The sequence below is a fragment of the Durio zibethinus genome, chromosome 6 (assembly GCF_047325235.1).
Source record: "Durio zibethinus cultivar Kanyao isolate XHJ-2024 chromosome 6, ASM4732523v1, whole genome shotgun sequence".
In the NCBI taxonomy this organism is placed as follows: Eukaryota; Viridiplantae; Streptophyta; class Magnoliopsida; order Malvales; family Malvaceae; genus Durio; species Durio zibethinus.
This window is the reverse complement of record NC_143167.1, coordinates 31,427,129-31,437,434: the sequence shown is the minus strand read 5'-3', so window position 1 is coordinate 31,437,434 and position 10,306 is coordinate 31,427,129. Positions and strand designations below refer to the sequence as shown.

The 10,306-nt window shown below is 31.2% G+C and overlaps 2 protein-coding genes across 3 annotated transcripts; one reads left to right on the top strand and one right to left on the bottom strand.

The window, feature by feature from the left end:
• KAT3 (potassium channel protein) lies at positions 1-7,577 on the top strand. 2 transcript variants are annotated; one of them, XM_089762914.1, is made up of 13 exons: positions 1-315; positions 1,370-1,585; positions 1,846-2,007; positions 2,114-2,171; positions 2,257-2,574; positions 2,889-3,128; positions 3,427-3,525; positions 3,605-3,637; positions 3,791-3,976; positions 4,320-4,403; positions 4,541-4,607; positions 5,150-5,302; positions 7,420-7,577. In XM_089762914.1, exons 1-13 carry the CDS (start codon positions 140-142, stop codon positions 7,422-7,424), a joined length of 1,797 nt encoding a protein of 598 aa, XP_089619040.1. In that variant the 5' UTR covers positions 1-139; the 3' UTR covers positions 7,425-7,577. The 2 variants fall into 2 exon arrangements, with proteins under 2 accessions (XP_089619040.1, XP_022730435.2); XM_022874700.2 differs by lacking the exon at positions 7,420-7,577 and adding an exon at positions 5,734-6,122 and having other exon boundaries at positions 3-315.
• On the bottom strand, positions 4,287-7,633 carry LOC111285320 (uncharacterized). Its single transcript, XM_022874699.2, has 4 exons — positions 7,494-7,633; positions 6,984-7,035; positions 6,114-6,269; positions 4,287-4,416 (listed from the first exon to the last, which is right to left on the bottom strand). Exons 1-3 carry the CDS (start codon positions 7,579-7,581, stop codon positions 6,119-6,121), a joined length of 291 nt encoding a protein of 96 aa, XP_022730434.2. The 5' UTR covers positions 7,582-7,633; the 3' UTR covers positions 4,287-4,416; positions 6,114-6,118.
• Between the last annotated feature and the right edge of the window lie 2,673 nt (positions 7,634-10,306).

Sequence of the window (10,306 nt, the reverse complement as noted above, 5' to 3'; positions counted from 1 at the left end):
CATTGCCACCTTCTCCACAATATTCTAATCAGCGTAAGGACTTTTCTTCCTCCTGTGAGAGGCCAATACTTGCCCCTTAAATAAACAAATAAAACAAGCTAGCTAGTTAGTTCGCTCTCTCATTCTAACGGTCGTCGCAATGGCAGAAGCGGGGTCGCCACCGTTACCCTTACTTTTTCGGAGACGATCAAGCGGTGAAATGAAGAATTTGGCCACCGTTTCCAGTAGTCTCTTGCCGGCATTTGGAACAGTTGTTGATGAAGGATACCTGAACCTTAAGAAATATGTTATTGCTCCTTATGATCGTAGATACCGGTGAGTTTCTTTTCTTCTCTGTTGTCTTAGTCTGCAACTTGTTGTTTTCGTGTTTTTCCAAATGATTTTTTTTTTTCGGTGCAATTCATGTTTCTCCTTGTTTTCACAACTTTCATTGTTTAAATCAAGGAGAGATAAAGAACAAAATAATTAATCAATTGTTAGCTAGGTCTAGCGTAAAAACATGTGAAAAGACAATTAATTCATGACTCAGGTTTCTGCTTTTACTTTATTTTGCATTTTCTACAGATTACCTTGACAGCTAGCATAAATGGTGCAATTAAAGGAGTTTCCAAGTCAAGATTTTTGCACATGCCCTTGTATGACTAAGGCTTCCTGAAAATTGAGATTTTTTTCGTTGACTAAAATCATTATGGAGTTTTTTGGGAGTGAAAGATTTAGACTTAATTTTTCAAATAAAATTTGTGAAATTTTTATTAAAAATTGTTAAATAAATATTAAAATTGAAAATCAAGATTGGTAGATTAAAAGTTCTTAATATATAGATAAAGTATGTAAAATTTTAAAAAATTTACATAAATTTTATTATATTTTTTAAATAATTATTTTTAGTAAAAATTTTAATTGAATTTTTACAAGCACTAATTAAATGTGAATTACAAGTTACATTTTTAATAAATATATTATTGATCTCTCATTGAATTTTATTAATTTATCGATTTAAATTTTTTATTAAAAATTTTAATGAATTTCACCTACAAATTTTATCTAAAATTTATCCTTCTTTGAGATCCTCCTCTCACTCCTTGGTAAGTGAATAATGAAAAAATGTGCACAATCTATATTTTTAATCTAAAAATCATATTTATTATGCAGAAAAAGACTCTTGATTTATCAAAGGTTATGATATTATACATTAGACTTTGTTTATCATTTCGACTTCAACTTGACCTATTTTTATAATTTAAAATTTTTTACATTGAAAGGAATAATATTCAATTTAACAATAAGAAAAAAGCCAACGATTATGTTTTCGAAATCTTCTAAAAGAAAATAAGGTGCCTTTGTTAATATAGTTACGCAATGCGTGCAGATTGTGGCAAACCTTTTTGGTAGCGCTAGTGTTATACTCGACATGGGCATCTATTTTCGAGTTAGCTTTCAGAAAAGCAGCCAAAGGGGCACTCTTGATCATTGATTTTGTGGTTGATGTTTTCTTTGCCATCGATATCATGTTAACTTTCTTTGTGGCGTACCTGGATAAATCAACCTATCTCCTCGTTGATGATCATAAGAAAATCGCGTTGCGGTACGTTAAAATTTTACCCTCGATAGCTCATCACTTTTTTTTAACATCATTCAAGTAGAATGGCCAAGGTTTGGGAAAATTCATGCGCCATGGTCCATCAAACAAATGGGCCTTGTGAGGTTGAAACCCAAAATTAAAAGGCTGAAACTGCCTAATTGACCCAACAAGCAAATTTTCTAAACTCACTCTTAGCCTAAAAATTTATGAGTTTGAATGTTGCAAAAATAGTGTTCTAATATCAGAAAATTGTGATTCTACAGATATGTAACGAAGTCTTGGTTCTTTATGGATGTAGCATCGACTCTGCCATTACAATTCATATACAGGATCTTCGCTGGCAAATGGCACACTGGTGAAATCTTCGGCTTCCTCAACTTGCTTCGTCTCTGGCGTCTCTGGCGTGTTTCTGAACTCTTCAAAAGGTAAAGTCATGTCTAATTTAGACAACTATATGCATTCTTTAAAGCAAACCTCATTTCTCTCTCTCGTATAATAATATCTTATCTGATTTTAACTCCTTTTTGATAGGTTAGAAAAGGACACACGCTTTAGCTACTTTTGGACAAGACTCCTTAAATTAATCTGTGTGAGCATTATTTTGCTACTCCTGCTTTTCTACTTCTCCCCCTAACCGGACATTTACAAGTCAATTTCATTTTACTCAATGGCAGGTTACGGTATTTGCATTGCACTCAGCTGGTTGCTTCTATTACTGGCTGGCTGCACAACACAAAACACCAGATGATACATGGATCGGAGAAGTGGTTGAAGATTTTAAGCACAGAAGTATCTGGCTAGGCTACACATATTCCATTTACTGGTCAATTGTCACTCTCACTACTGTTGGCTATGGAGACTTGCATGCAGTTAATACAGGAGAGAAGATATTTAACATGCTTTATATGCTATTCAACATTGGCCTCACTGCCTACATAATTGGTAACATGACAACTCTCATTGTCCATGCTGCAGTCAGGACATTTGCCCATGTGATTCTCTTCTTCCCTCCTTTCATTTGTAAAGTACATCTTCCATCCCATAGGCAACAATATCATACTACAAGATTAGCAGAATATAAAGCACTTGATGAACCAGAAAACAATATCACAGTCTAATACTAATGCTGTTTAGGTTGACATGATTTTAGCTCCTTCAGAATAGAGATTCAGGTAGCTCTATGCTGGTCGAATTCTACTCCTACATTTCAGACTTACGTGATGCTAAACTGCTGCTTTACATTTGGGTTTTAATCCAAATATATCAAATAGACCACAAACTAGGATCATGATTCATTTTTTGACAGAGAGATGCCATCAATGAATTATTGCGTTATGCAAGCAAAAATCGGCTGCCAGAAGGGTTGAGAGAACAAATGCTGGCACACATGCAACTCAAGTTCAAGACAGCAGAGTTACAGCAAGAAGAAGTGCTACAGGACCTACCCAAGGCAATAAGATCCAGCATTGCCCAGCACCTCTTCCGCAATACTGTTGAAAAAGCCTACCTATTCGAAGGAGTCTCTGATGACCTTGTTTCTCAGCTGGTACCATTATTTCCATTTTTTTTATATGTAGTTACATGGGAGGATTCAAATCGGGAACCTCCCCTTTGGTCTGTGGTTTGGGTGCCTCATGCACCTAAAATGGAAAAAAAAAATATCCTTCAAACTAGCAAAATTACATTCCAATATATCACATTGGATTTTCAGTATGAAATCACCCAAAAAATAATGGTGATCAAAAACTGGCAACCTTACTATAGAAATACAATGTTAGAACAAAACTTTAATTGCTATAAATAACTATCATACAGCACCTTTTCATGGTATTTTCTTCTTGCAGGTGTCAGAGATAAAAGCAGAATATTTTCCTCCAAAGGTTGAAATCATTTTACAAAATGAGATACCCACAGACTTCTACATTCTAGTATCAGGAGCAGTGGTATAGCACCATTCTTTGTCAAATGTTTATGCCTTCTATTTAACCTCAGATACAGACTCTAAACTCTCTGAAAATGCAGGATGTGCTGACATACAAGAATGGAATGGAGCAGGTATATCTGTTGCTACAAGTGTATAATTTCAACCTTCAGAGGAAAATATTACAGTGAAAAAGCCAAAACAGATGTCATACCTGTAATGTTAAATTAAAGCTTCTTTCTTTTCATTTTTTTTCTTAAACTAAGTTGCTGTCTTTCCTTTTCAAGTTTTTGTCAAAACTAGGAGCCGCAGATATGGCAGGAGAAATTGGGGTAATTTTCAATATCCCCCAACCTTTCACAGTGAGAACTAAGAGGCTCTCCCAGGTTATTCGAATAAGTCATCACCATTTCAAACAAATGGTGCAACCACAGAGTGAAGATGGAAAGATTATTATTGCCAATTTTATGCAGGTTTGATCATTTCCATAAATAGGCACTCTATGGTCAGTTCTACACTCACGGGGGAAAAAAAAGAATAATAAAGGGATGAAAAGACATGATCTATAAGTGAAAGCAAATTTTTTATGGGAAATCATCCACATGGGACCTAAAGCTGTTGGAAAATTTATTAGATAAGAGCATATAAAAGAGATTTAAGTTTGAATAAGCAGTTCCATAATTGGTTTGGGCAAAAAATAAGCGAGGAAGCATCAAAATCAATTCATGGACAATACACACTCTTCATCCATAAGTATTTTGTTACTTTAACCAAAAATTCAAGGGCGCTTCTTTACTCTTACTCCTTTATTCTCAGTACCTTAGAGGATTAAAAGAAGACATGCTACAGGAAATACCTTTCTTAACAGAATTGCTGGCAGAGGCAGACCAGACTATCCAGGTATGTTTCAATCCTGAAATTGAACCGATTAGAGAATTATGCTAATAAGGAAGATACAGAATAAAAGAGCATGTTTATGAAAAATCTAGACCATTATTGTTTGATAAGCAGATTAGATTCTATTATGTTCTTTGCAGCCTATTGCACAAAATGAGGAGCAACAAAACAGGGAAACAATGGATTCCAAAGATGCAAATCCTGAAGGTAAAACCAAAGCTGCTTCATTATTGATATCTAATAGACGAAGGAAATTTCAAGCATATAACATCCAGATTATATGTGTGCTCCATAAGCCCACATAAAGTGTGGATGCCCAACCAGAGAACCATACCAAACTGATAATTGCTATAACTTATATTAGCAGCAACAGGTTATCATCATATAATAAACTATGTTAAAGTAAACATTAACTTGTTTTCCCTATATACATCATGTTGCGTTGTTTTGTGTTTTGACATATAACATATTTGAGCACATGGGCCAATCTGGTGTTTTAAAGAGGGGAAAAGGGTGAGTCTATCATCTATCTTGGATGATAGAACTCCATATCCAGAAATGATTGTCTTGAAGTGATGATGACATTAGTTTTCTCCATTTAGTCAACCTAAAATCTCAAGCTCATGGATTGCACAGCATGCTATGCCTAACCAAACGATTTTGTCAAATAAATCCAGATATATGTTCTTTTAATAAGATGCATAACATTCTGTAGACATTTGCAACTTATTAATTCTACCATTTTGCAGGAACACCAGACACTTCCAGTCCTTCACTAAGTGCAAGCACCATCCGGGTGATAATCCATGGGCATCATCCAACCGAAGGAACAAAATCTAGTGACAGATTGGGAAAGCTCATATATTTGCCTGACTCAATTGAAGACCTCTTCAGTCTAGCAGGTATCTCAAAATGCTAATATTTGTTTTCTAACTTCCACATGACATGCTAATGGGGAAAAATGCAATCAACTGAACAAACAGAAAGGTATATCCCAACTAAAACTCCTTCCTAAGAGAAGGTAATCAAGTTGGTGACACAATGTTGAAAGATTTGATCTTGAGACCTCAAACTTGAAACTAAGCCTATTAAACAAATAGAAGAGACTTTCATTTCACATCACAACAAGATAGAATAAAAAACTTAACATACAGGAGAACAATTCTAACAAAATTAATTTCATTAATTTACACGATTGGAAAGTTAATAAACTTACTTAAGAGGAAAACAGCGTGTTCTTGAATACACTAATATAAATTTATGAATGAAAAAAAGGAGGCCAAAGTGTGCATTAATGCAGGATACTGAATTTGGTTATATTTGGTTAATGTAGAGAAGAAATTCGGAAAGAGAGGCAGCACTATTCTTATGGCTGATGGCTCAGAAGTTGAAGAACTAGATGCTCTGAGAGAGAATGATCACTTATTCATTGCTTAAATGTTAAAGTAATATTTGATCAGTTATCCATACATTGATCTGTTTAAGTGATGACTCTAAATGCATAAGAAGGTATGGTGCATGATATTTCTAAAGAAAGAAATATTTCCAATACAGCTGCACCTGCATATGAGTGGATGTGTGTATGTCAATTGTCCACAATATTTAGCCATTGGTAGGGTAGGATTTATTTATGCCCCAATATTAACCCATTTTCAGTTATTAGGTTCTCCATAAGGATAATGGAAAGGAGGTGCTGGAAACTATAGAGCTTACAGTTTTCAGTCTCTGTTATTCAGCATGTCCAAAACAGTGTATGCAGCTTTCTGAAGCCGTCCATTCTCTTCCTCCAACACCTTCTTCCTTTCTAGGGCAGAGCCTTTGCACTTCTCTATCTCTTCCATTATTCCCAAAGAGTTTTGATCAATTTCACTGCAGAATTGTTATTAAAAAGTAAACATAACATAATTGTTAGGAGAAATATGGTGTTTGTGACAAGCTAATAATTTGATTACACCTGTTTCCCAGATTATAAACAAAATGGCTAAGGAAAGAGTGAGGAAGTAAAGAAATGCTGGATCCTAAAATTAAAGATTGCGCAATCCTGGGGAAGGAAAAACATGGTTGTATGTGTTTAACAAATATATATTGTTTGCTTTAAACTTATTGCAGCATTATAAGTGAATAAATAAGCATTGGAAAAGTGATATAAAAGTCATGATTTGTGAGTTTATTAGCAGCACAAGGTAACTAATAGAGAGAATATTTCTCCAAAAGCATTTGTACCACAGAAGAAACTGTTTCACTACCAGAAAATATAGCAGCATTCTAGGCTAAGGAGACAAAACAAACTAAAACAAGAAAACAAAGTGAGCTAGTAACCATTCTTGAAAACACAGTTTCTCAGCCAAACAAAAATGAATTGATAGTGCAAAGGACCAAAATGATACAACAAGAATTCAGAGAACAAGAAAAAGAAGAAAGTGGTTATACATAACAATACGCTAATCATTTCTGTGTAATTTTGGCAATAAGGACGAAGTTTAGATAAATAAAGAAAAATAATTAATAAAGTTTCCAAAATTAGTTCCACATCACCATTATTCACCAGATGAAGTTAGAATTTGCAAAGAATGATTCACTTACTTTATCATCTTAAGCATATTCTCCATAGCCATCTGAACATGCTGCGACATATCTGCATTAATTAAATGAAAATTACCTAATATTATTGTGAGATAGATAAATATATGGAAAATTACATGATCTTAGAAAATAACTTTATAAAAACCTTTATAGGCACTTATTTATAAAAATGAAAGTTGTCTGTTCATCTTATAATCCTCGTAAGTATCCAAAAATCCGCAAAAAATAAGAGGATGACAAGCGATCTCAATAAATTAACTATGAATTTTGCAATTAAAAACTGATTCAAGCCAAGATCCTCACGTTTCACAATGTTTCTTATACAATTTGAATTAGTCAGGTAATAGTAACGAAATGCATTTCTTCAACACGAAATTTTCAAACATGCGATAATTTAAATTAGAAGTCAGATAATGACAGCTAATATTCAATGTAGCTTGAAATTAGAAGCGAAAGGAAAGTAACGATTTGTTCAAAGAAGAGAAAAAGAAAGTGAGAAAGATAATGCACCAAGGACGAGAGAAGAGAGGTGAGATTCAGCTTCTGCAGCAGGCGGAGGAAGCGACAGTGTATCAGCCTGAAATGGTGAATTCGTCATTGCTTCTTTCGAGCTTTTAAGAGAGAGTTTTTGAATTCAGTAGCAGAGAAAGAGAGGGAGGTTCCGATTTGTTTTATGGCGCGCAACTTTAAAATAATCAAAATTCTTTGACGGCGATATAATGCTTTGCCTCTCTATTTCTTCCCGTATTTCACATGTATTTTTATCTTTCCTATTTTTTATAATTTTTAAATACGGTATTTACTAGACCTTGATTTTCTTTTCGGGCCAAACTAGACCTTGATTTCGGTTCAGGGGAAAATATTAAGAAATATGGGTTTATGGCCTTCAGATGCTAGCGGTCCACTCCATTCCTGTAACCTTGGAGTAGGCCCAGCACTTTAAGCCTCTTTGATATTGAAAGTAGAAACCCAATCAAATACCGCTTAAAGGATTTTTTTTTTTTCAGATCCTCAAATTTTATGATTAGTCCCTATATTTTTATATTCAACTAAATTTTTGAGATTTAATTTCTCCATTCATAAAATTGAGTTCTCTTAGTGTAAGAATTTGTTAATATCATTTCAATTATTAACAGTGTTAAATTTATTTATGTCATAACGTATAGATCTGTTGATTTTACCGTTAGATATTGATGAAAATGAATCGCTATCAATTTTTTTTATTTAGATGTGATTGGTCACCTGAAACATATTTTAATTTCTCCATTCATAAAATTGAGTTCTCTTAGTGTAAGAATTTGTTAATATCATTTTAATTATTAACAGTGTTAAATTTATTTATGTCATAACGTATAGATCCGTTGATCTTATCGTTAGATATTAATGAAAATGAGTCACTACTAATCTTTTTTGTTTATGTGTGATTGGTGGCCTGAAACAATTTTAATATGTGAAAATATATATTAGGTTCAGGAATCGGTTACGCATAAAAAATGTTGTAACTTCCTACAACGTCCATTCAAAAGATGGTACCAGCTTGATTTTAAATTATCAAAGCCTTAATCATTTTCATGATTTACCAAATAATTTAATATTAAAAATTAATTTTAAAACTATCCCAATAGTTTGGTAACAATTTAAGATAATTTTCTCACATAATAAGTATTCATAGATATTAGTATCCGATTATAAAAAGATCCGTCATCCGATTCATTAAAGTATTTTATTCAAAAAAAAGTAAATCTCCAAATAATTTTGTGGGACTTACTTTGAAATAATCTTGGAATAGTTTAGAAAATAAAATTTACTTATTTTATTATTTTAAAAATTAAGTTATAAAATTTTTCAATTGTTTGGTAGATTTCACAAATTTATTTTATAAATATATTTTTTTTGTTTGAAATAGTTTTTTAATTCTTATTTGAAAAAAAAATATTTTTTTATTGAACCATTTTTCTTTTTTTTTTTACTTTCATAAATAAAAGTGACATAATAACTCTTTTTTTTAAATAAAACAAAAAAAAAGGTTAAAAATAAAATAAAATCATAAAATAAAAAATAAAATGAAAAAAAAAACCTGTGATCGGATTGAATCAAAGCACGAGTCAACACACTAGTCATCGGATCCGCGTGCAAATCTTGATTTATCAAAAATGGCATTGTATTAGGAAAATATAAAAGCCACACCACTCAACTTTTTTTCATAATTATTTAAGTATGTATTTCTTTTTAAAGTAGTTATTCTTTTGTCTTATCTCTAACTAATTTTCAAAAATTAACGAATAAATCCCAAATGTTAATAAGAATTTTTTGAAAATCCAACAAATTATCTAGAAATTTAAACCCATAAATCACTGTAATACAAAACCCTACGAAAATTTAAACCCAAAAATACAAAATCTTAATATTAGAAAATCTAAACAAATCAAACCTAAGACCTAAAATATTTTGGTTGCTAAACAAACATATCTTTTTTTTCTCTCAAGAGTTTCTGCATAATCTTTTTAATCCCAACAATCTATTCATATCATTTTTAATGCTAATTGATTTTTGAATTAAATTTAAAAAATCTCTCAATTACAATTGAACCCTGATTCTGAAAAAATATTTTCGGACAAAACAAGATATCTACAATTTGATTAACACTAATGATGTTTTTAATTTAATTATAATAATCTTTGAAATAATTTTAATAACCATTGAATTAATTTTGTTACCTTTGAAATAATTATAATAACATTTGATATAATAATTTTGATAACCGATGATATAATTTTGACAACCTTCTTATTTAATTTTGATAACACTTAATAGAGCTTTGGTAAGCATCAATTTAATTTTGATAAAATTTGATATAATTTTAATAATTTTTAAAAATTTTTTAATCTTTGATATAATAATTTTGATAACCTTCAAAACAATATTAACAATCTTCGATATCATTTTGTAACTTCAATTCAATTTTGGTAAGTGAAAATATTTTGTACAATTTTGGTAATTTTTAATAAATTTTTAAAAATTTTGGTGCAAAATTGATAACTTTCAACACAATTTTGGTAATCTTTTGTACAAATTTAGTAATTTACAGTATAAATTTAATAACATTCGACATAATTTTGATAAATTTTAAAATAATTTAAATAATTATTGATATAATTTTGACAATCTTTAATTTAATTTTAATAACTTTTTATTTTAAGTTTGGTAATTTTGATTACTTTTTATATAATTTTTGTGACTTTTGATATAAAAAATTTGGAAACCTTTAATTTAATATTGATATCCTTTATATTAATTTAGGTTATTTTTATTTAATTTAGATA

What these genes read in the sequence shown, in the direction of transcription:
- LOC111285320 (XM_022874699.2), bottom strand. Translation starts at nt 7,581, where the DNA reads ATGACGAATTCACCATTTCAGGCTGATACACTGTCGCTTCCTCCGCCT. An exon ending in CCTCTCTTCTCTCGTCCTTG is followed by an intron (nt 7,036 to 7,493) that starts GTGCATTATCTT and finishes TAATTAATGCAG; the next exon opens with ATATGTCGCAGCATGTTCAG. An exon ending in AATATGCTTAAGATGATAAA is followed by an intron (nt 6,270 to 6,983) that starts GTAAGTGAATCA and finishes ACAATTCTGCAG; the next exon opens with TGAAATTGATCAAAACTCTT.
- KAT3 (XM_022874700.2), top strand. Translation starts at nt 140, where the DNA reads ATGGCAGAAGCGGGGTCGCCACCGTTACCCTTACTTTTTCGGAGACGA. An exon ending in GACTCCTTAAATTAATCTGT is followed by an intron (nt 2,172 to 2,256) that starts GTGAGCATTATT and finishes ACTCAATGGCAG; the next exon opens with GTTACGGTATTTGCATTGCA. An exon ending in CAAAGATGCAAATCCTGAAG is followed by an intron (nt 4,608 to 5,149) that starts GTAAAACCAAAG and finishes ACCATTTTGCAG; the next exon opens with GAACACCAGACACTTCCAGT.